Source organism: Eleutherodactylus coqui, chromosome 8 (genome assembly GCF_035609145.1).
Source record: "Eleutherodactylus coqui strain aEleCoq1 chromosome 8, aEleCoq1.hap1, whole genome shotgun sequence".
NCBI lineage: Eukaryota > Metazoa > Chordata > Amphibia > Anura > Eleutherodactylidae > Eleutherodactylus > Eleutherodactylus coqui.
In genome coordinates, this window is record NC_089844.1 from 63,923,694 (window position 1) to 63,946,825 (window position 23,132).

A 23,132-nucleotide genomic window follows, 5' to 3' on the forward strand; every position below is an offset into this window, starting at 1 on the left:
GAACAGATGCTTCTCCACTTCTGGTCATGGGAGTAGGAGCCTGGCTGTCATCAGACCGCTGAGTCTTGGCTCTTCCCGGCACAAGGCACTCCTGCTAGGTTAAACGCGTGCTGCCGTAGGAAGGCGTATCGCGGGACGGACGGCTTTCATTGACTGCAATAGAAGCCGTCCACAGGATTTTCCACACAGAATAGAACCTGCTGTAATTCCCCCCTGTAAGCAGAAAATCGCAGTTGATTTCCACTTTTCAGCATGGGAGAATCGCTTACCACAGCATGTCTATGGACGGACATTGCTGCGGAATTCATGGCGGGTGTCTGACCACAAATTCCGCAGCGACAATCCATCCGTGGGCATTAGCACTTAGGCGGGACAGTCCCGCTTTGGGACCCTGTGTCCCGCTTTCGGGACGTCTGGCAACTATTAAAGTGATTACCAGCCATGGTGGTGTGGTAATCTCTTTGCTGCGCCACAACCGGATGCACACACTGACGGCAGTGTGTGCATCCAGGATTTTCCTCCCCTGACCTCTCAGTTCCGCAGAAGACGGGAGGGGTGCTGCTGCGAGTACATGCACCTCCGCCCGCAGTAGTGCTGAGTAGAGGAGCAGTGGCATTCTACAGACCAGGAAAAGGTAAGTACATGGGGGGCTCTATTACTACTGGGGATTCTGTGGGGGGAGGGGGGGTCACTGTTACTACTGGGGTCAATACAAGGAACACTATTAGTAATAGTGTCCTCTATATCAGCCCCAGTAGTAATAGTACTAAGGTCACTGTGGGACTGGAAGTCACTATTACTACTGGGGCCAGTGTCGGGGTCACTATTACTACTGAGGCTACTGTGGCGGTCACTATTACTACTAAGGCTACTGTCGGGGTCACAATTACCACTGAAGCCACTCTGGGGGTCACTATTACTACTGAGGCTTCTGTGGGGGGGTCACTATTACCACTGAAGCCACTCTGGGGGTCACTATTACTACTGAGGCTACTGTGGGGGGGTCACTATTACTACTGAGGCTTCTGTGGGGGGGGGGGGTCACTATTCCCACTGAGGCCACTCTGGGGGTCACTATTACTACTGAGGCTACTGTGGGGGTCACTATTACTACTGAGGCTACTATGGAGGTCGCTATTACTACTGGCACTAATATAGGGGTCACTATTACTACTGGGGCTGAAAAAAAGGACACTATTACTACTGAAGCCACTCTGCACATGGCAGCATACCTCTGGCTGACTTAGGGTATGTTGGTATTAGTGTATCTTGATGCCACCTGAAGTGTGGGTGGTGTCAAGATACTAGCTGCTTGACAGGGGGTTGATGCCCCGTGTTCCTGATAGGCTGTTATTACTCAACTTCACAGCAGGTCCTGGAAGTCAGCAATGCACAGCGGTCTCCTCAAGTGAGTATACCGCGTGTGTTGCTGACCCTGCTGTGACTGTAGGCGGCAGCGGCCTCCACCCAGCAGCACTGCACGGGCGGCGTCGCTGGGTTACACCCGGCGGCGGCTTCTTACTCTTCCTGCTGGCACAGTACCCGGCGGCGCTTGCGGCCTCCCTGCAGCAGCGGTAAAGTGATAGTGGGCAGCGCTGCACCGGCGGTGGCTTCTTCTTAATGTGAGTGTTCCCGGCGTCTGCGGGTTACCGGTTGCAGCGGCACTGTGCCCCCGACGGCTTCTCCCTGTCACTCTTCCTGCTGTGACTGTCCCCTTCGTCGGCACCGTGGCCCCCTGCAGCACCGCTGCACTGACCTCTGCCCTCCCCTTACCGGGGCCCATGGGACTGTCCCTGCCGACTCCAGTAATAACATAATGGGTGAACAGCTGCGGTGGATGTAGGTATTACTGTATCTTGTACGCCTAGCATGTACTAAACACTGTGCTGCTAGAACCTTTGACAACGAGCCAATCGGGAGCTAGGGGTGTGACAGGGGCTTGTCTGCATCCAAGTCCTCTGAAACCCCTATCTTCCTGGTGGCGTCAAGATACACTAATACCGGGTATGTTTACATGAGGCAGAAATGCTATGGAATGTCTGCAGTGAGAATTGGTGCTGCAAATTCCGCATCCACAATCAGTGAAAATCTATATAATTGGTGCAGATTTTAGCTGGAAATTAGCCGTGTAACCGCAGCTGATTTCATACTATGTGGCGCTCCCCCTCACCTCCTCCCAAGGCTTCCTGCTGTCAGCGCTTGCTGACTTCCGGCTCCTAGCGGCCTGTAGTGGCCTCACCTGACCAGCAGCCACAAAGCCACTGGGAATCGAAAGCCGGGGAGCACTGACAGTGGGAAGCCTTCAGAAGAGGTGAGGGGGAGCGTCACATAGTACGAAATCGGCTGCAGATGTGTTGCTGATTACCAGTCAAAATCCGCACCAATAGAACAGAGTTTGACAGTTTTTTTAGATGCAGAAATGTTGCAAACTTTGCTACCTGTCTTTTTTGAAATGGCCCTGTACATTTTATGACGGTGGAGGTTTTCTGCCATTTTGTTTTATAAATGTGTGTTTGTATCTAGTTAAAAAGTAACATAAGATGGAGGGAGAAGACTGCCTCCGGCCCAATGCACACGGGTGTATTTGCACTGTGGGATCCGGAGCGAGCGTTCCACTCGCAGGGGGAAAATCGCAGCATGTCCTATTTTAGTGCGATCCTCGTGCGGACGACTTCAGTTTTTGGACTGAAAATTCCTTTGGGGTACGCTGGCATAATAAACACCTTATTTTTCTGAAGAAACAAGTCTCCGGGGTCCTCTGTTCCCATTACAACAATAGTCCCAGTAGTAATAAAGCCCCCGTCCCGAGACCGATATATTCACACTTCTCCTGGTCTTCACAGCTGCTCCTTTGCTCGGCGCTGCTATGGGATGCACACATTGGCAGCAGTATGTGCGCTTGGATGCTTCCTCCCTTCACCTCTCCTCCTGCAGAACCAAAGAGGACAGGTCAGGGGAGGAGAGGAGGAAGATCCCAGGTGCACACAATGCCGTCAGTGAGTACGTCCCACAGCACCGCCAGTAAGTGATTACCTGCCAGGGAGCCGCGCACCTGGCTGGTAATCACCTTAAGGGCCCCTACCCACCAGCGATAAGTTTTCTTGCGATGCGAGAGCGAGTGAAAACGCATGATTTTCAATGGTTTCATACTCACTTGCGATATTTTCACTGAAGTCTCGCAGTGCTAAGAAAAATCTGCGCTATTGCCCATTGTTTTCAATGGGGCCACAGGCAGGAGCGCCAGCCCCATTGAAAACACAGGGAGTACATCGCACTCCCCTGACACAGCTGTGACAGCAATGGCAGGCCATGTGATAAATGATGATAGAGTCAATGAAAGTCAATCCATGAACATACTGCATGTAGATATGCCTTGTCCTTGTGCATGAGATATGCAGGTATGCACAGTGCACTCTCAGCCATACGCTCTCTCTGCCGGCAGACCCGCTGCTCCAAATACCAGTAAAACGCTGTGGGGAGACCCACAGTGCATTACCAACACGACCGCGAACATGAGGCCTAAGGGCACATGTCCACGGCCAAAATGGAACTGCTGAATCCTCGTGGGTGCGATCCGCAGTTCAATCAGTCCATAGAGATGAATGGGGCGTCCGCACTTAATTAAACACCTGTGGATCTGATTTTATTTGATTTATGGATGGCGTGCATGGAAAAGTAGTCGCAGTATGCTCCATTTTACCACAGTTGATGCGCAGAGGGGGTTCCATTCATCTCTATGGGAGCGAGTGATGCACAGTGCATCCACAAATACAATTGCGTAAATTCAATTATATAGATGGGGAAAAGGCTGGGAGTTGGGGTTGTGGATGATCTGCTGTGCATCCATGTACATCTGCACGGAAAAAACGCAATCCGCGATCTTCCGCAAGCAATGAAGACTCCATTTAACGATGACTCGCAGTGCATCCGCATGGAAAATCCGCGCGTGCCATGGACATGGGGCCTAAGGCAATGTATTTGATTGCCTGCGAATTACCGCAAATCACGCATAGTATGTACATCACGCGTGTAATATACGGTAAACTTACGTTCATGTGAGCCCGGCCTAAGGCCCAATGTCCACTTGCACACACAGATTCCATCTGCTGAATCCCGGAATCCAGCTGCGCCTGCAGACCTGGAGAGAAAAAAACATTTTTTACCTGTCCAGCTCCAGTGCGGATTTCCTCCGTGCCGGACGGATCTTCTTTCTTCAGCACGGTGGATGCGTCCGGATGCCCGGGCGACGTGCGGGACGCACACGAAGCGCAATTTTTTTTTTTTAAATCTCCTGCTCTACCACGTATTCTATTCACTTCAATGGAAGCCGTCCCGCGGGATCCACAGAACTATGGAGCATGTGTGATTTCTTGCCACGCATGCTATCTGCACACCAGGAAAAAAAAAATCACGTCCGCATGCTTTAAATTGTCTTGCGGATGCTAATGTATCCCTATGGGCGGCTAGAGGTGCAGATCTCCTGCCCGTAGACATTGGGCCTAAGACTAAGGGTATGCTCACATGAGCGTAATGTCATTGCATATTACGTGCGCAATATACATGGTGAATGGAGTCAATAACAGTACACTGATTTTACGTGTATTACACACAGCAGAGCCCTATTGTTCTCCATGGGTGCGGATGAAAACGCTGTGCAATTAATGTGGACTTTTATACGCATGTTGCTTGACGGCAAGTGTGAGATGCGCTGTCATACGTGATCAGAATGGCGGTGATTGCAGCTCCACCAGTCAGTAGAACTCTCCGTTTTATACGCAGCGTTTTACAATACACTCATGTGAGCCTGCCCTTGAATGAAAGAGACAACGGAGGGCTCACTTACCGCCTCGCGGACCAGATGGACACAGAGACGCAGATGCTGCACTCTCCTAGGTCAAAGTACTTTTTTCTTTAGTAATAAGCCCCGTACTTTTGGCCACTCTCACATAGACCGTTTTAAATGTGGCGTTTTGCAGTGTTTTATAATGGCGTTTTGAAACACGTTCGAAAACATTTTTTTAAAGCACCCCATTATTACAATGGGTGATGAGGTTCGTTAAAAAGCGCTGAAACGCATTAAAATAGAACAGACAGCGTTTGAAAATCACGGTGTTAGAAAAGTCCCATTGAGATCAATGTAGGCGCTTTAAACGCCGTACTAAACGCTGTAGAAAACAGTGAGAGTGGCCTTAGGCTGGGCTCATATGACCAGATTGGATTCCGCATGCGGGAGGCCCGCAGTGGATTTTGGCTATGACCCCGCGTTTGGCACTAACCTGTATTGCGTATGGCCTAGGTTCGCAGGCGGGCATGCGCAGTTTCGTATTTAGGTCTTGTGCCGTTTCTTAGCGATAACGCAGCCCATACGCAATGTTAATTGTGTATGGGCTGCAGGTCAGACACCTCCATTGACTTCTGCGGCAAAATAGAGCATTGTGCAATTTTTCTTCTGCTCACGGAATACTCGAATTCCTATCCTTGAGTCTGAAGGAAAAATCAAACTATATGCCTTTTATTGCCTGCATTTAGCCACGGCGATCACGGATTCCGCAATTAAAATCCGTCCCTAAGTTTTATATTTCTTGTTGCATTTTCCAATTTTTTAAAAAAATAAAGGCCTTTTCATAATTCTCTTTTCATATTTTGCCTGAATCGTGCTTCTCGATCTGTATCATGCCTAGGGAAAGGATCTAGTATCTTTAAGTGAAACACACTTTTGTACTTTGCCTACAAACCTCTCACATTCTATAGCCTCCCTAGCCATTCTACTCTATGCCTGCTTTTCACACATTGAGAGTGATGTATCACACATCTGCCAGCTGGGGGGTTCGGGCTGCCACAAATGATGCCATTCTCCTTCCGCTCACTACGCAGACGGCTGAGATCTGCAGTTTCAGTTTTCAGTCTTGAGTGTTTTAAAGAGCAACCAATGGGAATTAGTAACAGAATATCCAATAGCAGGCGGTGTAGAATATATAACAGGAACACAAACCCTCCCATGTGTGCAGAGACAGAGGGAGATCAGCAGCAGCGGTTACTAGGATACTAGTCAGTGGTGGCAATCCTCTGCTGCACATTGTAGACTGAACATCCATGTGATGCACTCACTTGGAGATGAAATCAAAGGATTCTCTAAAAACAGACTCAAGAAACAATGTACGAGAGTTACGACCCTCTCCGGGAAGAGAATTATAGAGACTTGGAAGGACTCTCTAGTGCATGTGGTGGATGATCCAGATCAGCAGGATGGACCCACTTGTGGATACGTGCAGGACCTCAGCATGGACCTACAAATTGGGGTCGTCAAGCCGTGGCTCTTACTTGGTAAGTGTAGAGACTGCATTTTTAATGGCTGTTCCTGTGTCTTTAAATGGTAAGATGTACTCATGAGAGTAAATTCTAAAAATGTTAGCAGTCACCCTGGAGTTCTGTGTATGTACTAAAGTATCAGGCGGAAGGTCGGGTAGGGTGATACAGGTCACAGAGCTCCAGGGGGACCGCTAATATTCTTAGGGTACTTTCACATCTGCACTGGGGATTCCGCTTTCCTTCTTCGTTCAGGGAGTAGGAAAGGGGAATACCATGGCCGAATAGAACGAACAGTGTTGGGCGGACCCCATTGACTTTAATGGGGTCTACCCGCTTTCCGCCCAGCTGCTTGGCTTTTGGATAGGGGAAAAAAAGGGTGCATGCAGCGCTTTTTCTACCGGTATTTGCAGCCGTATCTATGATGGAACCTCCGGACGGAGGTTCCAACGCTGATGTGAAACCGGTTAATAATGTATGAGGTGCAGTGCTCCTAATTAGAGATGAGCGAGCGTACTCGCTAAGGCTAACTACTTGAGCAAGTAGTGCCTTAGTCGAGTATCTGCCCGCTCGTCTCTAAAGATTTGGCTTCCGGCGCGGGTGACAGGTGACTTGCGGGAGTGAGAAGGGGGGAGCGGGCGGAAGAGAGGGAGAGAGGGATCTCCTCTCCGCTCCTCCCCGCTTTCCCCCGCTGCTCCCCGTCCCCCTGCCGGCAGCCGAATCTTTAGAGACAAGTGGGCAGATACTTGATAAAAGGCACTACTGGCTCGAGCAGTTAGCCTTAGCGAGTATACTCGCTCATCTCTACTCCCAATATTACACCCCTGCTTTCCGCCACTTTCAGACGAGTGTATTTTAGCTCCGGATTTGATCTGTGTTTTGGGGACCGCAATATTTAGATAATATAAATCTATGTGCCATATTTTTTACAGTCCTTGAAAACGCAGCAGGACCTATTTTTTGTGTATTTGCCTCTATATTGTTGTTATTTTATATTTAACCATTAAAAAAATATATATATACGGAGTCAAAAACACATCAAATACCGATGACAAATGGTTGTAATATCATTTGTAGCACGTCTGTAATACGCTTGTCTTTAAAGAGAAAAGTGGAGCTGCCCTCCACCACTTTACTAATCAATTACCATAAAATCCTCTCCTAAGTAAAAAAAAAAAAGTTTGCAAACAAAACAGGACTCGTCATGTGCTTGGGTCAGTGGGGCCATCTGCAAAGCCTAGTCTGCTATACTATTCTGTCATCCAAAATAAATGGAAAGGAATGGAAGCCAAGAAAAACGAAGACCAAAGTTGGCAATTTTGGTCTCTGTTTGAGGGTGGCTTTATACAAGATAAATATTATCCGAATAGTCACTCGGTAGAGCGAATCTAAGTGGCAATTGTCTCATGTAAACATGGCCACCAACAGGGTGACAAGCAATAATTAATTCACTAGTCTCTTCTTTTCCATTTACCTAAAAATAGTCGCTGGTTGATTATCCCCTTCCTGTCCTACATACGGCTATATGTATCCCAACAGTATATACCCCATGTAGCTTGTACAACTAGAGCCCTCCTTAGCTTATGCTGTGAACCAAACCCACTCTAGACACAACTGTGGTTGCAGCTGTTAACCCTCTAAATGCCGCTGTCAGGGCTGCCATGATCCTTTGCCTATTAGGGACGAGTCCATGGCATATCTTTAAAAGACAGCCTGTGAAAATGCAGCATAATCCAATACCATAGAACTGCATTGTACCTACCGTATAAGCGATAAAACTATTGCAAGTTCAAGTTACCCATGGGTGCTAATAAAAAATGTCAAAAAGTTAAATAAAGATTTTTTTTAATTCTAATAAAAATAACAAATATTAAAAGTAAAAAAAAAAAAAACTTTTCCCAGTCGTTGCATTAAAAAATTAAAATACCGGCAGTGCTACATCTGTAAAGGTCCATTTAATTAAAACGTCACATTCTGAATCCTGTATGGTTAACTTCATCAGAAAAAAAATGCAATGGAGGAATTGCGCTGTTTTTGGTCAGTCTACCTCCAATAAAGAATTGAATAAAAAGCAAACAAAAAGTCATATGGTCCTCAAATGTACCAATGCAAATTGTAGGTAACCTTGCAAAAAAAGAAGCCCTCACACAGCCCTATCGAGGGAAAAATACAAAAGTTGTGGGATTCTAACAATGGCGTTAGAAAGCAATAAAAAAAGAAAAAGAGATTCTATTTACTATATAAATTGATATTGCTGTCATCGTGCTGAGCCACAAAATAAGGACAATGTGTCATTTTACTGCATCATAAACACCCTAAAAATACCTCCACCCCCAAATGGTGCAATTGCATTTTTTTGCATTTCGTCCCACTTAGACATTTTTAAAAGTCTCTCAATATGGTAGGTTAAATGGTACCAGTGAAAAATACAACTCGCCCCACAGAAAACGTGCCGCGGATCCGGACGGCTTTCATAGGCTTCAATAGAAGCCTGCGGGAGCCGTCCCCGTGGGAGACCCGCACTAAAATGGAGCATGCTGCGGGTGTTTTCCCGCACACGCAATCCGCACCTCAAGGGAAAATGACATCCGCAGGTATTTAATTACCTGCGGGTGTCCAATGCATCCCTATGGGGTGCGCATCACGCGTGCGGGACACCCGCTGCGGATCTGTCCCTGTGGACATGAGTCCTTAGGCTTGGCTCATATGAACGTATGCGTAAAACGCTGTGTGGGTCATGCAGCGTTTTACCGCTATAGAGCCGCCGGTGACCTGGCTTACAGCCGCGTATGGTAGTGAAATGGTACTGCATAAATGTTGTTGCAGGTTTCTAACATACGGGAGCTGTAATTCTGTAGATAAAGTCTGCGTAATAAAACGCAAGGAATGCCACAAAACATACTTAAAAACTTACCAAAATATGCACCTGCGCTGCATCCTGTGGATGATTCCATCACATGTGAAACATCCCTTGCGGTCCTCTGTCTGTTGCCTCGCCCTTGCCTTCAACTAGCGGCTGGTAATACCGTATTTCCCCCAAAATAAGACCCCCTCTTAAATTAATTTTTACCCTAAAAGAGGCACAGAGTCTTATTTTCAGGGGATGTCTTATAATACTAAGCAGGCGTTGTCCTGGTCCCTCCCGCTGTTCTCCACAGTTCCGGCAGGCTGTCGTGCAGTTGTCAGTGCCGACGAGAGAATGCTTGCTGGTAACGGGCTCTGATTGGCTGAGCCGCAGCGCTTGAGAACCAATCACTGCGGCACTCGATGAACCAATTCAATGCGATGGCTCTGCTTGGTTTATTGAGCACTGTAGTGATTGGCTGAGCCATGGCGCTTGAAAACCAATCGGAGTAATTGCTTGTTGGAGGCAATCTTGCAAACCCTGTTACCAACAAGTGATATTCTGTCGGCAGCCGAGAAGTGCACGGAAGCCTGCTGACATACGGGGACCTGTGCGAGAAACCTGAACGGCACATGCTAGGTAATGTATTGCTTTTTTTCATGTAACGTAGCTAGAGCTTTTTTCAGGGCAGGGGCTTATATTTCAAGCTTACCCACTCCCCCCCCCCCCCCCCCCAAAACCAGGGTAAGGCTTATTTTAGGGGTAGGTCTTATTTTGGGGGGAAACACATTATATGCTCACTCAGTGGTGAGGAGGGGCAGTGTGAAGAAAGCAGGGCCCAGGAGGTAGGAAGGGAGAATACCAGCTAGTCTGTCGGTGTTCCAAGATGTCATCTATAGAAATAGATGAACTACCCAGTTTATTATATGGAAGAATACATAGGCAGCTTAGAGTATTTCAGCCAATCTGTGTATAATGCAGGTGGGTGTGAGGGCTGGGGGTCCACTCCTGCTTAGGGCCCACAGGTGAATCACTTGTCCCCCTGTGGGCCAGTCCAAGCCTGCATGACTATAGCGGAAGCATCTGCCTCTTAGATGTGGGAGAATACACGGGAAAATTGTGGCACTTGGCAGATGTTCAACTACGCTGATATTTATGTTGACAGTAGCACTACTGGGCACTGACTGTTATGTTGGTGCAAAGTCCCTGATGACTCCGGGCAGCTATTCAAGTGAAGGAACACGCATGGTGCTTAGAGAGCTAGCTCCAATGCGAGACAGTAAGTGATACCTTGTTTCTCTAGAGTCTCTATCCCATATCTGTTTCTCCCTTCTTCTATCAAGGATATGAGGGATGCTGCAATAATCCATCGAGGATCATCTACTGATTAAGGAAATTGCAACAATCATTCTAGGTTGTACACTATAAATACCAATAATGTGAGAAATGGATATAAGAAACTGGAATAAACATCGGGAACTAGAGTTATTGTCGCCATATGCACCTCTATGGGTTTATTGTTTCACCTTTTGAGACTCACATTGTAAAAATTGATCAAATTTACCAAATAACTCTAAAAAGAAGTAACTCCTACTACAAGGAAACAAGTCCTATCCTAAATTGTTCAGTGAATTGGATGTTGTAATTGTTGACAACATGCCCATTTTGTTGAAGAAATGCACAGATTTTCATTCTTTGCAATGCAAAGGTTGAAATCCGTGGCAAGAAAATATGCAGTGGAAAAGCTGTGCTACGTACATTGCATGGAAGCAGATGGCTCCATACATTGGATGGTGGCCCAGGTTGGTATTTCAGGCTGAATCATATTGAAGTGAATGGGACAGAGCCTGCAATACCACCCTGGGCCACTGCAGAATGTATGGAGCTGTCTGTTTCCTGCAGCAAAACAACTAGAAGTGGGACAACCCCTTTAAGAATCCAATTTTCTTTTTAAATTGGACCAGATTTTCACAGCATAAGGGCTCTTTTACACGAGTGTAGCGTTTTTCAGGTAGCCATGTCACAGCCGAAAAACACGTGAATCTGCCATTTGTGCGTCCATTCAAACGGCCCAGGCCTGGCGCATATACGCCGAGACTGCAATGCTTTCGGGTGGGGGGGAGACAGTTTAGCTCTACTAAACTGCCTCCCCCTTTCCAGCCCCTCGCCAGCTCTCATCAAGGGAAGGGGGTGGGATGGGGCGGGAGCTAGTGTGCTAAGCTCCCACCCCCTCTCCGCCCCTTGCCATGGGAGGGGGCGGGAGCTTAGCAACTACCATAGCTCCTGACCCATACCATCCCCTCCCATTAGAAGCAGCCAGCAAGGGGCAGAGTGGAGAAGGGAAGGGGGTGGTAGTTTAGCAGTCACGCTACTAAACTCTCTCCCACCTCTCTTCTCCGGCAACTACCATAGGCTCCAATAGGAGTCTATGGGAGCTGCCTCCATATTCTGTCCAGAAAGATATTTACTGAAAAATCGCATGTCTGATTTGAAAACGGAGGCCGATATATGCTTGTGTGAATAAACGCAAATCTGCTTATGTCTAGTTGGAGATGCTCATGCATCTCACTGCCTTGTACATTCTTACAATGGCTAGTTTGCTGAAATGTGTAGTTTCACTACATCAGTATACTGAATACAGTAGTCCCAGTTACATAGTAATCCTTATACAACTTCATCTAATAGCAACAGATGCATGGTGCTGTTAAATTGTATTACCCACGTAGTAGTGGCCATTGAATAGATTCTTCCTAATTTAGGCTTCTGTCAGATTAGAATCATAGAGTTGGAAGGGACCTCCAGGGTTATCGGGTCCAACCACCTGCTCAATGCAGGATCACTAAATCATCTCAGACAGATATTTGTCTAGCCTCTGTTTGAAGACTTCCTTTGAAGGAGATTTCACCACCTCCCGTGGTAACCTGTTCCACTCACTGATCACCCTCAAGTTTTTTTCTTATATCTAATTTGTGTCTCCTTCTTTTCAGTTTTAGCTCTTCTGTACTGGTTCCATCCTGCTTTTGTCTTCTGTGCAGAAAAATGCAAGGGGATGGAACCTAGATGGAATCTGGGCAGCACCATAGGGGTGAATATGTGAGACTGATGACACTTTTCTATCCAGTGTAAAAGACTGACAGGGGAAAAATGTATGTGAGATGGAGACCAAAAAAGGTCTGTCTTACACATTCACCCCTATGGTGCCGTCTGATTTTCTGTCCCTGTGCAAGGAAAGAGGAAACCAGGGTGAAACCAGCACTGGAGAAAACCAATGTCATCTGAAAAAAGTCTAAGTTTCCTAATGGCACATGAAACCATCCATTAGGCGGTGGTCTACCAGTCCCTAAAAAGATACTACCCTGGTAACATCCTTCTGCACTGTTACTTTTTATTTGTCCTCCTGTTTAATAAAATACCTTTGAAAAAAAATTCTTTCTATGACCATTTTTTACCCACATAACTTTTTTGTTTTTCCATCAAAGGGGCTGTGTGAGAGCTTGTTTTTTTGCAGGTTGGCTTGAGGCTTTATTGGTATCACTTTGGGGTACATACAACTTTTTGATCGCTTTTTAAAAAAATTTTTCTTGGAGATGGGGTTACCAAAAAAGCACTGTTCTGACACCGTTTCTTTGTAACGGCGTTCACTGTGCATGATTAACAACATGATATTTTAATAAATTGGATCGTTATGGATGCAGCTTTACCAATTTATACATAATTTTTTTAAACATTTTTGATGTGACTGGGAAAAGGGGAATTAAAACCTTTAATATTTTTGTAGTAATTAAAGAGTTTATATTTTTCTTAACTTTACTTTTTTTTTTCTTAGTCCCTAAGGCCTCATGCACACAGGGGGATTTGAATTGTGGAATCCACAATCGGCACCTGCGCGTGAGATCCGCTGTTCAAGTCGCCCATAGGAAAGCATAGAGTGTCCTCAGCTTCACGAACACATGTGGATTTGATTTGTGGATTCCACGAGCAGAAAATGAATTGTAGCATGCTCCATTTTAGTGTGAATTCCGTGTGGATGGGCTCCATTGATCTATTTGGAAGCGTTTAATCTGCAATTACATTGTGGGTGCTTTGTGGACACTTGGTGGATACTTCTCAGGTTGCTTGGAGACCAAGCAGGAACGTGGGGGAAGGCACCATTGGGCTTGCATTTTATTTTTTTCCGCGCGGACGATCTGCTGTGCATCAGCGTACATCCTCGTGAAAAAACCATTGAATCCACGATCGCTCGCAAGCTTTCCGCAATGAATCGCATATCTTCCATGGTGGGAATCCGCCTCTGCCGTGTGCATGAGCCCTTAAAAGGATGTAAACTTGTGGTCATTTGATCGCTTATACCATACAATGAAATACCATAGTATTGCATTATACTGTGTTTTAAGAGGCTTTCCTATTCAGATGTGCCACAGGTACATCTCAATAGGCAAACAATCATGGCAGCCCTGGGAGCCTTAAGAAAGCCTCAGGCTGCCATGACACCCTGCGATCTTATTGCGTGGGAGAGATTCGGGGCATTTAAAGGTTTACAGACGTGATCGGTGTTATCTCCCATTGCAGCTGTTGTGGTCAGGTATCGGCACCTGCCATCCCACTCCAAACACATCACATACTGCAGTTGTGTATATATGTCCTAGCTGCACAGGACAGTTGAGGCGTATATAGCACTATGGCTGACGGGAAGGGTTAAGGAGACTGTAGGATGGATGAGTACACCATATAAGATTTGGAGGTGAAGACATATACAAAGTCCAATGGTCAGTTGTGGAGTTCTAACTAATTGTTAATTGTTAATAACTAGTTGGGTATGGACAACTGTAACTGATTCAACTTTTTATTCTTACATTCTGTATATTAATGTTTTTTTTTATGCCTTTAATTTGTTAGGGTCACAAGACGTTGCCCAGGACCAAGATATCCTGAAAAAGTATAAGGTAAAAAAAATGTCCCTGTAGTTGGCCGTGGAAGAAATGTAATGGGCATGAGGAATGAAATTTCAGCTAAAACAATTCTTCTCTCAACAAGTTTGGTTCTCTCATCTATTATTTAGGACTTCCTGTCGATAGGTAATCTACACTTTTTAAAGGGTGAACAAGAAGACAATTCAGGTCATTTCGCTGCAAGCAGACAATCCCATCTCATCCCCGGAACAATGTTATTGGCTGTTATTAGAAGAGAAAACTATGCTGGAGACCAGATTCTCACCAACGTATTGGCCTGCGTATTCGTGCACTGAAAATTTGCGCATGCAATACGCGGAAAATAGAACCCATTGATTTAGTTTACATGCACGTATTTAACGTGCTCAATTCCATGCAAAAAACACATCATGCTCTATTTTCCTGCGCATTTGCAGAGGGAAAGAGCACATCTTTAACTTCTTTGGCTGCCTGTCCACAGGCGTTTTTGCACTGCGTTGCCCGCGGTGATAATCCGGCCGTGGGGAGTGCAGTGAACGCTTTCCATAGTGTTGCTATGGAGAGCGCAGCCCCCCTGTCTATGAGTGGAGAATCGTAGCGACTCACCGCTCGCGTGCAGCAAATCGCAGCATGCTGCAATTTGCTGCGATTCTGGCTCACCGTGGAGATCTGTCAGCTGGCTCCTGCTCCCCGGATCTTTGCCGAGGAATATCGCGACGCCCGTGGACAGGCAGCCTTAGGGCTTATTTAGACGACCGTATATCGGCTCGGTTTTCACGCCGAGCCGATATACAGTGTCCTTGTCTGCAGGGGGGAGGATGTAAGAGCCAGGAGCAGGAACTGAGCTCCCGCCCCTCGCCACTATTGGCAATGGGAGGGGCGGGGGCGGAGCTAAGCGACACAACTTAGCTCCACCCCGTCTCGCCCCCTCCTATTGCAAATAGTGGCAAGGGGCTGAGAGGAGGCGGGAGCTCAGTTCCTGCTCCTGGCTCTTCCATCCTCCCCCCCCCCTGCAGACAAGGACACCGTATATCGGCTCGGCGTGAAAACCGAGCCTATATACGGTCATCTAAATTAGCTCTTACACTGAGAGCATTGCGATTGCAAAAAGTACAGAAAAAACGCAGCTGCAAGTGCAAATATGCAATGCCCAATGTGCAAATACGCATATGCTCGTGTGGATCTGTCCTAAGGGCTTTTACCCGCTAGTGTTTTTTTTTTTTACGCTGCAACATCGCTGCGATTTCCCCCCCCCCCCCCCCAATGGGACTTTCTAATGTTGAAATCGCATTGCACAAAAAATCACAAGTTTGTGCGATGCCATTTTAACATTAGAAAGTCCCATTGATATTTGCATAAAAAAAACGCAGCGATATCGTAGCGTTAAAAAAACGCTGGTGGGTAAAAGCCCTAAAACTGAACAAAAATAGGAAGGTGAATCGCCATTGTAAGACCTCAGTCTGATGTTGAATACCACTAATGTTCTGCGAAAGCGAGGTCATCGATCTGCCCTGCAGCACGTGAGGGGACAGACTGCGCATGTGTAACCCTGGTGTTACCTTGTGTGTAACTTGATGATAAGCTGTTGCAGTTGGAAGAGGAGTACAAACACCAGGCATTCGTGGTCATCTAGGTATTGTTATCAGATATGAAGGTCTGTGTTGGGCCACCGCTGGGCTTCATTTCCTAGTAGACCAGCATAGTTCATGCTATGTATCATGTGGGGGAATAATTTGGCATGATTATGACTATCTATGCAAATCTTTACTTCAAACCAGAACTTTATTTTAAAGTTTTTTTCCCCTTACTAGTAGAGATGAGCGAGCGTACTCGGTTCGGGTGTTTTTGGACCCGAGCACCGCTTTTTCCGAGTAACTGACTACTCAGACAAAAAGATTCGGGGGGCAGCGTGGTGGAGCGGGAGGTAGCAGTGGGGAACAGGGGGAGCTCTCTCTCCCCCCCCCCCCCCCACTCCCCTCTGCAACCCCCCGCGCACCCCCCGAATCTTTTTGTCCGAGTAGTCAGTTACTCGAAAAAAGCGGTGCTCGGGTCCAAAAACACCCAAACCGAGTACGTTCGCTCATCTCTACTTACTAGTGTTCTTTAGGGTATGAACTGTAATTCCTGAAACTTCACATGCAGGATCTTACATGCTAGCATTATGGCTTCCACTTGTACATCTCTGTCGAATCAGTTTGCGAACGGAAATTGGTACTTCCTGAAGAACCCCATTGATGTTAATGGGATCCAGCGGGGCTCCAGTATTATTGTAGGCAGGAGTAGCTTTGCCCTGCTTTTAACACAAGTGTGAGCAGAGGTTCATCACTCCTGTGCAAAATCAACCCCCTAAAATGACATGATGTTAATATGTAGGATGTACATTGTATCACAGCTTAGATACATCCTTCCTTTTGTATGCAGGTCACACACATCTTGAATGTGGCATATGGAGTAGAAAATGTTTTTCCAGATGAATTCACCTATAAGAAACTTTCCATCCTTGATCTGCCAGAGACTGACATAACATCATATTTCCCAGAATGCTTTGATTTCATAGAAGAGGCGAGACTGCAGGTAATTAAATTCTATTTTATTATTGTATTTATATGTTCTGATGTGTTTTCATGAACTTTTAACACTTTTTGAAAAGTTCAATTTTCCATCGCAAGTAGAAAATCGTGATTAGATACAGGATAGCTCTGATTTAAGCTGAAAGTGGTTGTCCCGTTTCAGGAAAAAATGGACAAAAATAGATGCAAATATTGTCAATTAAACAATCGAACACTAAGCCCTTTAATTTCTCGCTGAGAGCATTAGTGCGTGTTTTTTTTTTCGTGTGCGCAATTGTGTACAACGTAGGCTGCTTTCACACGAACGACAAAAGCACACGATTTTGCTGCAATGCGATAGCACGAGAAAACGCATGTATGTAAAGCTCATGCTTTCCAATGGAGGATCACATTAGCAATGTTTTCTAGCTCATGCTTCCCTATGGAGCTTTCGTTTTTGTTGAATCACGTAGCACGAAATCGCGTTTTTTGTACGATGTGACTTTAACGTTAGAAAGTCCTATTCTCTTTCTCACAAAAACATTGTGGCAAAATCACACTAAGAAGTCGAGACCTCCAGAGTGGGAGAGGCAATCAGCTGAGGGGCCCAGGATGGAAAAATGTGTTTTTTCTATGTAGTAGCTGTTTGAAAAGCCACTGTGGTGAAAATACATTTTTCCATCCCTGCCCCCTCCTCCCACCTGATTGCCTGTCACACTCTGGAGTACTACTCTGTGTGCATTGCAGCCCCTGTCTAATGCTTATCAGGCACCATCTTGAGGCTGCATTCCCACGAACGTATATCGGCTCGGTTTTCACGCCGAGCCGATATACGTCGTCCTCATGTGCAGGGGGGGAGGATGGAAGAGCCAGGAGCAGGAACTGAGCTCCCGCCCCCTCTCTGCCTCCTCTCCGCCCCTCTGCACTATTTGCAATGAAAGGAGGTGGGGCGGGGCTCATTCTCGGATCTTAGCCCCGCCCCATCCTGCCTCCTTTCATTACAAATAGTGCAGAGGGGCGGAGAGGAGGCAGAGAGGGGGCGGGAGCTCAGTTCCTGCTCCTGGCTCTTCCATCCTCTCCTCCTTGCAGATGAGGACAACGTATATCGGCTCAGCGTGAAAACCGAGCCGATATACGGTCGTGGGAATGCAGCCTGAGAGTGAGATTTTTTACTTGCAGTTTCAGATCAGTCCTATGATGCACTAGCTTAGGTTATAACATTCTGCCTTCTGGGGGGCCAGTTTAATTATCAATAACTTCTGTATTCACCTATATAAGCTACAGACCATAAGTATACAGTCAGGAGCTGTGATCTCCTCTATTATAACTGTGTGATTATCATCAGTAACTGACAGGAGCAGCTGAGTCCCCCATCTAAACAGTTTTTTGGTAGATCCATGCAACAGCATCACACAAACTGAGAGTCTGACTAGAAAATAAATCCATAACCTCAAGTAGATCTGAGCTGGTCAGAATTCCGATCACATGACCATCTGAGGAAATAGAGGACAGGAGTTTCAGGCAGCAAGAAATAACTAACCAAGGTAACAGTAACTCACTTATATGTACTGGAGGGAGTGGCTCTTTCAAGAGATCTGTCTTCATTACAGATTCTATTTAAAACGTAGAATCAAATTTGGTGAACCTACTATTACATAAAAATGTCTACTATTATATGCCTCCTTTGAAGACACCGCCCTTTACACGTAGATGCATAGCAGTGATAGTGCATAGACGATGCAGGTGATCGAAGCATCTGTCAACAGAAGGAAAATGGAGCAAATAGTTTTAACCGTGGTTGACCCTGCAAGCTTGGCATCTAATTCGGTGATGGCCAACAGGTAACTCTTGGTCTGCATGTGACCCTCTTGTTACTGGTGTTTGCCTGGGGTCAGACATGATCACTCCTGTACAAACATAAAGCATAAAAGGGATGCTCGGATTTTCTTGTTATGGGAGATTTTTGGCATTTCCAAAAGTTTTGTCAAGACACAATAATAAATTGGCAGCAGCACTTGAAAATACCCAAAATGAGAGGAGGTATACACCGGGTTGGATGATGCAGGCTCCAATGTAATGGATCTGAATCTGTGACCCATCCACACATGGAAAGTCCTTCATACGTATGGGCCGCCTCCAAGTTACTGAAAATATAATACAATAGGAATTTCTCCATCCTTTATTGAGTAAAGGATGGAGAAATTCCTATTGTGAGTATTATATTTTCCCTGGGATGCGGCCCATACGTATGAAGGACTTTCCAAAACTTTTGTCTGTATATGACTATTTTTGTATACCTGTGATCTGTGCTCCCTCCATATGGATTTTGCTAAATACAAAAACAGATCTCAGGAGGACGTAACTGGTGTGAATAACTGCAATGATGCATAGTAAGTTGGTACCATATAAGTGTGAAAGTATTGAATTCTATTTTACGCAGTAGTGTCTTGTGCATAGCAAGAAGTATGTGTGCAAAAGACACATTGTAGTGAAATTTTACTAAAAGGGTCTCAGACACTGAGCATGCAACTTTGTCATAATTAACCTCTGTAATATTTACTAAGAGAGAATTATCACACATGCTGTAGACTATGAATTGCTCACTTGTTGATTTGATGGGGGTTTTCACAGTATGTAACATCTTGCAATGTACAATAAAACAGAAGGGCTTGAGTGTTTCTCATTTTCTTCTCTGATGCATCAAAGAGTAATTAGGCATACCTGATTGATAAGGCTACACTAGCCCTAAATTAAGTGATTACTTTAACATAAGCAATAGGAAATAGTGAATTGAGGTTAGGAATACGACTGATCCTTTGTATAAGTGGTAATCAGTGTATTGTTTCTTCTCATCTTCTGACCCTCCAAAGACCTCTGAATAATTCCAGGTATTCATTACCAAACATTATGGGTTCCTGTCTTTACATGAGATTAACTTCTCATCAGATCTAATGTGGATTATTTATCATAGATTAACATCTTGGAAGATTATATTGCACCGCTCTTTGTTATGTGTGGTATCCTCTTCCCTTGTGAAGAATACTTTACAGGACACCTGAATCCCACTTTGCATGAAGACCTCACTCGGGTTACATACCACCGCTGACACGTTGAAGTTTTCTGTTTTGTACACATGTATGGACACATTGAAAAGCATTCAGTGATTCGATCACTCGGTACAGTGTGAAAGAGAACTTGTTTATGGAATTTTTAATTAGAAAAGCTGTTATGTGATTTTGTGAAGTGTAGAAAGCATTCATATTTAATCAGATATTATCCAATTAACTCATTAATTAAAGGGATGAATCAGGCAAAAACTTTTTTTTTTAAACTGCAGAGTGCTGGACAAACTAGACCACCTGCTGCTCCCGTTCCACCAGCTGCAGTGAGCTACTGATGATGTTACTGACACCAGGGACATGTGACTGCTGCAGCATCACTGGTGATGATCTTCCATAGTCATGTGTCCCTGTGCTATCGCTGCTGGAGCCTGAAGTGTACAGCAGTGGGAGACTGGGGAGCAGCAGCAGCAGAGGATTGGATGAGGTGTATATGACTTCTATGCTTCTGCAGCACTCTGAGCAGTTACTAATGTAATAGCGCCGTAAGGCTCCATTCACACGCGGCAGTTAGGTTGCAATAGCCGCATCAAAAAGTGCATTTGCAAAACTGCCATGTTTTACTACAAACATAGTAAAAACACACATGGTTTCACCAATGCACTTTTTGGTGTGTTTTTTTTATTGCAACCGAACTGCCCTGTGTGAATGGAGAAAAGCCCAATATCCACTGGGCAAATTTGATTTGCGGAATTCGTGCGGGTCATCCACAAATTAATCCACCCATAGAGAAGCATGGATGTCTGCAAATGGATTAAAAGCATGCGGATTTGATTTGCGGACCTTTTGGTCCAGAAAACAAATCGCAGCATGCTCCATTTTTCTCCAAATCCCGCAGGGATGGCTATCATTAAGGTCAATGGAAGCCGTCTGATTTGCATCACACCTGCAGCTGACACTACGGATGTGCCGCGGATCCACGGGAAAGCAGGGGATTAAAAAAAAAAACTGTACTGCGCATGTCCGACCGTAAGCCACGAGGGCCATGTGCAGTACAGCGAGTTACAGCATGTCACATGGGTGCACAGCGCAATGCGCAGTAATCATACGCCTGTGAGCCTGGCCTTAGTACGAGAAAGGGCAAATCTGCTTGTGGCTATTTATGTATACAGCTTAGATGAATGTTGTAGTGCTTGCATTGCTAAACCTCTACACTAGGTGTATGTAGTCAGTGGAGACTGTATTCATGGAACTGCCTATTTCTCCTTCTTTGCAGAACGGTGCGGTGCTTGTCCACTGTAATGCCGGAGTGTCTCGCGCACCAGCAATAATCATTGCCTATTTGATACACAGCGAGAAACTTAATTTTGCAAGAGCCTTTTCTATAGTAAAAAATGCAAGACCTTCAGTGTGTCCAAATCCTGGATTCATGGAGCAGCTTCACAAGTATCAAGACTGCAGTAGAAGACAAACAGATGTCATCCATGAAAAAACAGATTGACAGACATTCCGCTGAGTTCTACTTATCCGTGTTTGTGTCTCATCAGTAGGCGTGTTGTTGGTTTTTTTAAATAAAGATGTGTGTTCTACAGGTTTTTTGGAAACCAAAGATGACTTTTTTCATTCAAGAGTAGAAATAAGTATGAAGTGAATAACACAAAAATGTTTTCCTGTAGCGCGCTACTCTCTGCCTGGAACCGTGCGGGTGATACAAGACGTGATTCGCCGGCGGTTTACTGCCGTGGACAGGGGGCCTTAAACAGAATACTGCAATGTGAAAGTGGCCCAAAAATGAAAAGAGAAACCTGCATGGGTCATGAAAAAACACTACAAAATCACATCAACAGCCCAACCATTAAAAAGTTACAATTGTTAATATATGCTAAAAATGGCTAAACTCTGGTCCTCAAGACAAAAAAAATACCAAGCTTGAGTCGGTTACATTTTGTGCTGCCTTGTTGTCAGTATGGATGATATAAAACTGCTGCAGGGGGTACAGTTGTATTATGTTGCCACCGGTAGTTAGAGGTGGCGAAATATTACAGCACTCTTGAAATTGAGTAACGCCCCCAGCTTCTGATTGGCTGGGGGGGGGGTGTTTAATCCCCCAAGTGCCGTTATCCGTCGGGGAGGACATTGGCAACACTGGGAGCGGGGGCGGCAGGAGAGCCCCAGGTCCTAGCAGCAGTGTCTGTGTTGATTTTTGCCTGGGCTGGAGGGTTAGGGTTACTTTTCCTGTTAGGCTTATATATAATGTAAGCCTAACTGGAAAATGATCCCTAACCCTAACCCTCCAGCCCAGGCAAAAATCAATAAAGACGCTGCTGCTTGGGCCTTAGAGAATTCAGCCAATCAGGAGCTAGGGGCGTGACAGGGGCATACCTCCATGCAAGTCCTGTCAAAACCCTAGCTTCCGATGGCGTCAAGGTACAACAGTACCGCTGCAGGGATGGGAAATCCACTTTAAGGCCTCTTTCGTCATTTTGATGCGATGTAGGCACAACAAAAAATTGCATCCATAAGAACCAATGGTTTCCTATGGATTTCTTCAGCCACCTCTCCCCCCCCAAAAAAAAAATCGCACCACAAAAGATAGGACATGAGCCCGTTTTTTCAACGCCAAAATTTCTTGGTGCGCTAAAAGATAGGACATGAAGGCTCCATGGACTCCTATGGGAGTCATCCGAAAAAGGGAGGCGGAGGGAGTTTAGTAGTGGCTAGTGCTGCTAAACACTGATAGGTGCCTCTAATTGAGGCATTTAAAAGTCTTTAAAGTCGTTCTGGCGACCGAGGCATTTGGGTGCTGCAACATTATTTCACTGCAGCGAAGTAACTTGGTTGTGGCTATTCTTCGTTCATCCAATTTGTGGCATAGCTAGTAGAGATTTTATTAGGATAGCTTACTCAGTGTCAAGATAATGCCTGTGTGAAGTAGCATTAAGGGTGATTTCACATGGGCGCGAGTCAGAAAAAAAGCGGATTATGAATCCAATGATTTACAATGCTTTCATTCCCATTAGCAATGTTTTCACTTTTTACCGTATCGCAATGCAACAAACATTACAAAGTCTATTGGAGTGTTCCACATAATCAGTGGCAGTAATGTCCTCCTACAATCAGCGTCAGAAAAGTAATCTCAATAGACAATAGCTGCAGAAGAACGTCCCAAGTTAACCCCTTAACGACCAGCCCATAGTGTTTTTACGTCCTCCAGAAGTGGGCTTTATTCTCTGAGGACGTAAAAACATGTGTCCTGCAGAGAATAAAGCCCCTCGGGCTATGGACGTGACAGCTCCATGCTGTCGGTGCCCGCAGCTAGCCGACAGCATGGAGCTGTCATCCCGGGCTGTACGGTCTCTCCCCCCCCCCCGGCATTGCGATCGGCGCTATCCAATGGATAGCGACGATCGCACAAAAGTAAGTAAAAGTACAAAAAAAGTTAAAG

The 23,132-nt window shown here is 45.7% G+C and overlaps 1 protein-coding gene across 1 annotated transcript; it reads left to right on the top strand.

Moving 5' to 3' along the window:
* Positions 1-5,993: 5,993 nt before the first annotated feature.
* On the top strand, positions 5,994-21,281 carry DUSP19 (dual specificity phosphatase 19). Its single transcript, XM_066577398.1, has 4 exons — positions 5,994-6,324; positions 14,048-14,094; positions 16,501-16,653; positions 20,964-21,281. Exons 1-4 carry the CDS (start codon positions 6,099-6,101, stop codon positions 21,186-21,188), a joined length of 651 nt encoding a protein of 216 aa, XP_066433495.1. The 5' UTR covers positions 5,994-6,098; the 3' UTR covers positions 21,189-21,281.
* Positions 21,282-23,132: the final 1,851 nt, after the last annotated feature.

Coding starts and splice junctions, on each gene's coding strand:
- DUSP19 (XM_066577398.1), top strand. CDS start 6,099: ATGCACTCACTTGGAGATGAAATCAAAGGATTCTCTAAAAACAGACTC. Junction 6,325..14,047: donor CAAGCCGTGGCTCTTACTTG/GTAAGTGTAGAG, acceptor TTAATTTGTTAG/GGTCACAAGACGTTGCCCAG. Junction 16,654..20,963: donor TAGAAGAGGCGAGACTGCAG/GTAATTAAATTC, acceptor CCTTCTTTGCAG/AACGGTGCGGTGCTTGTCCA.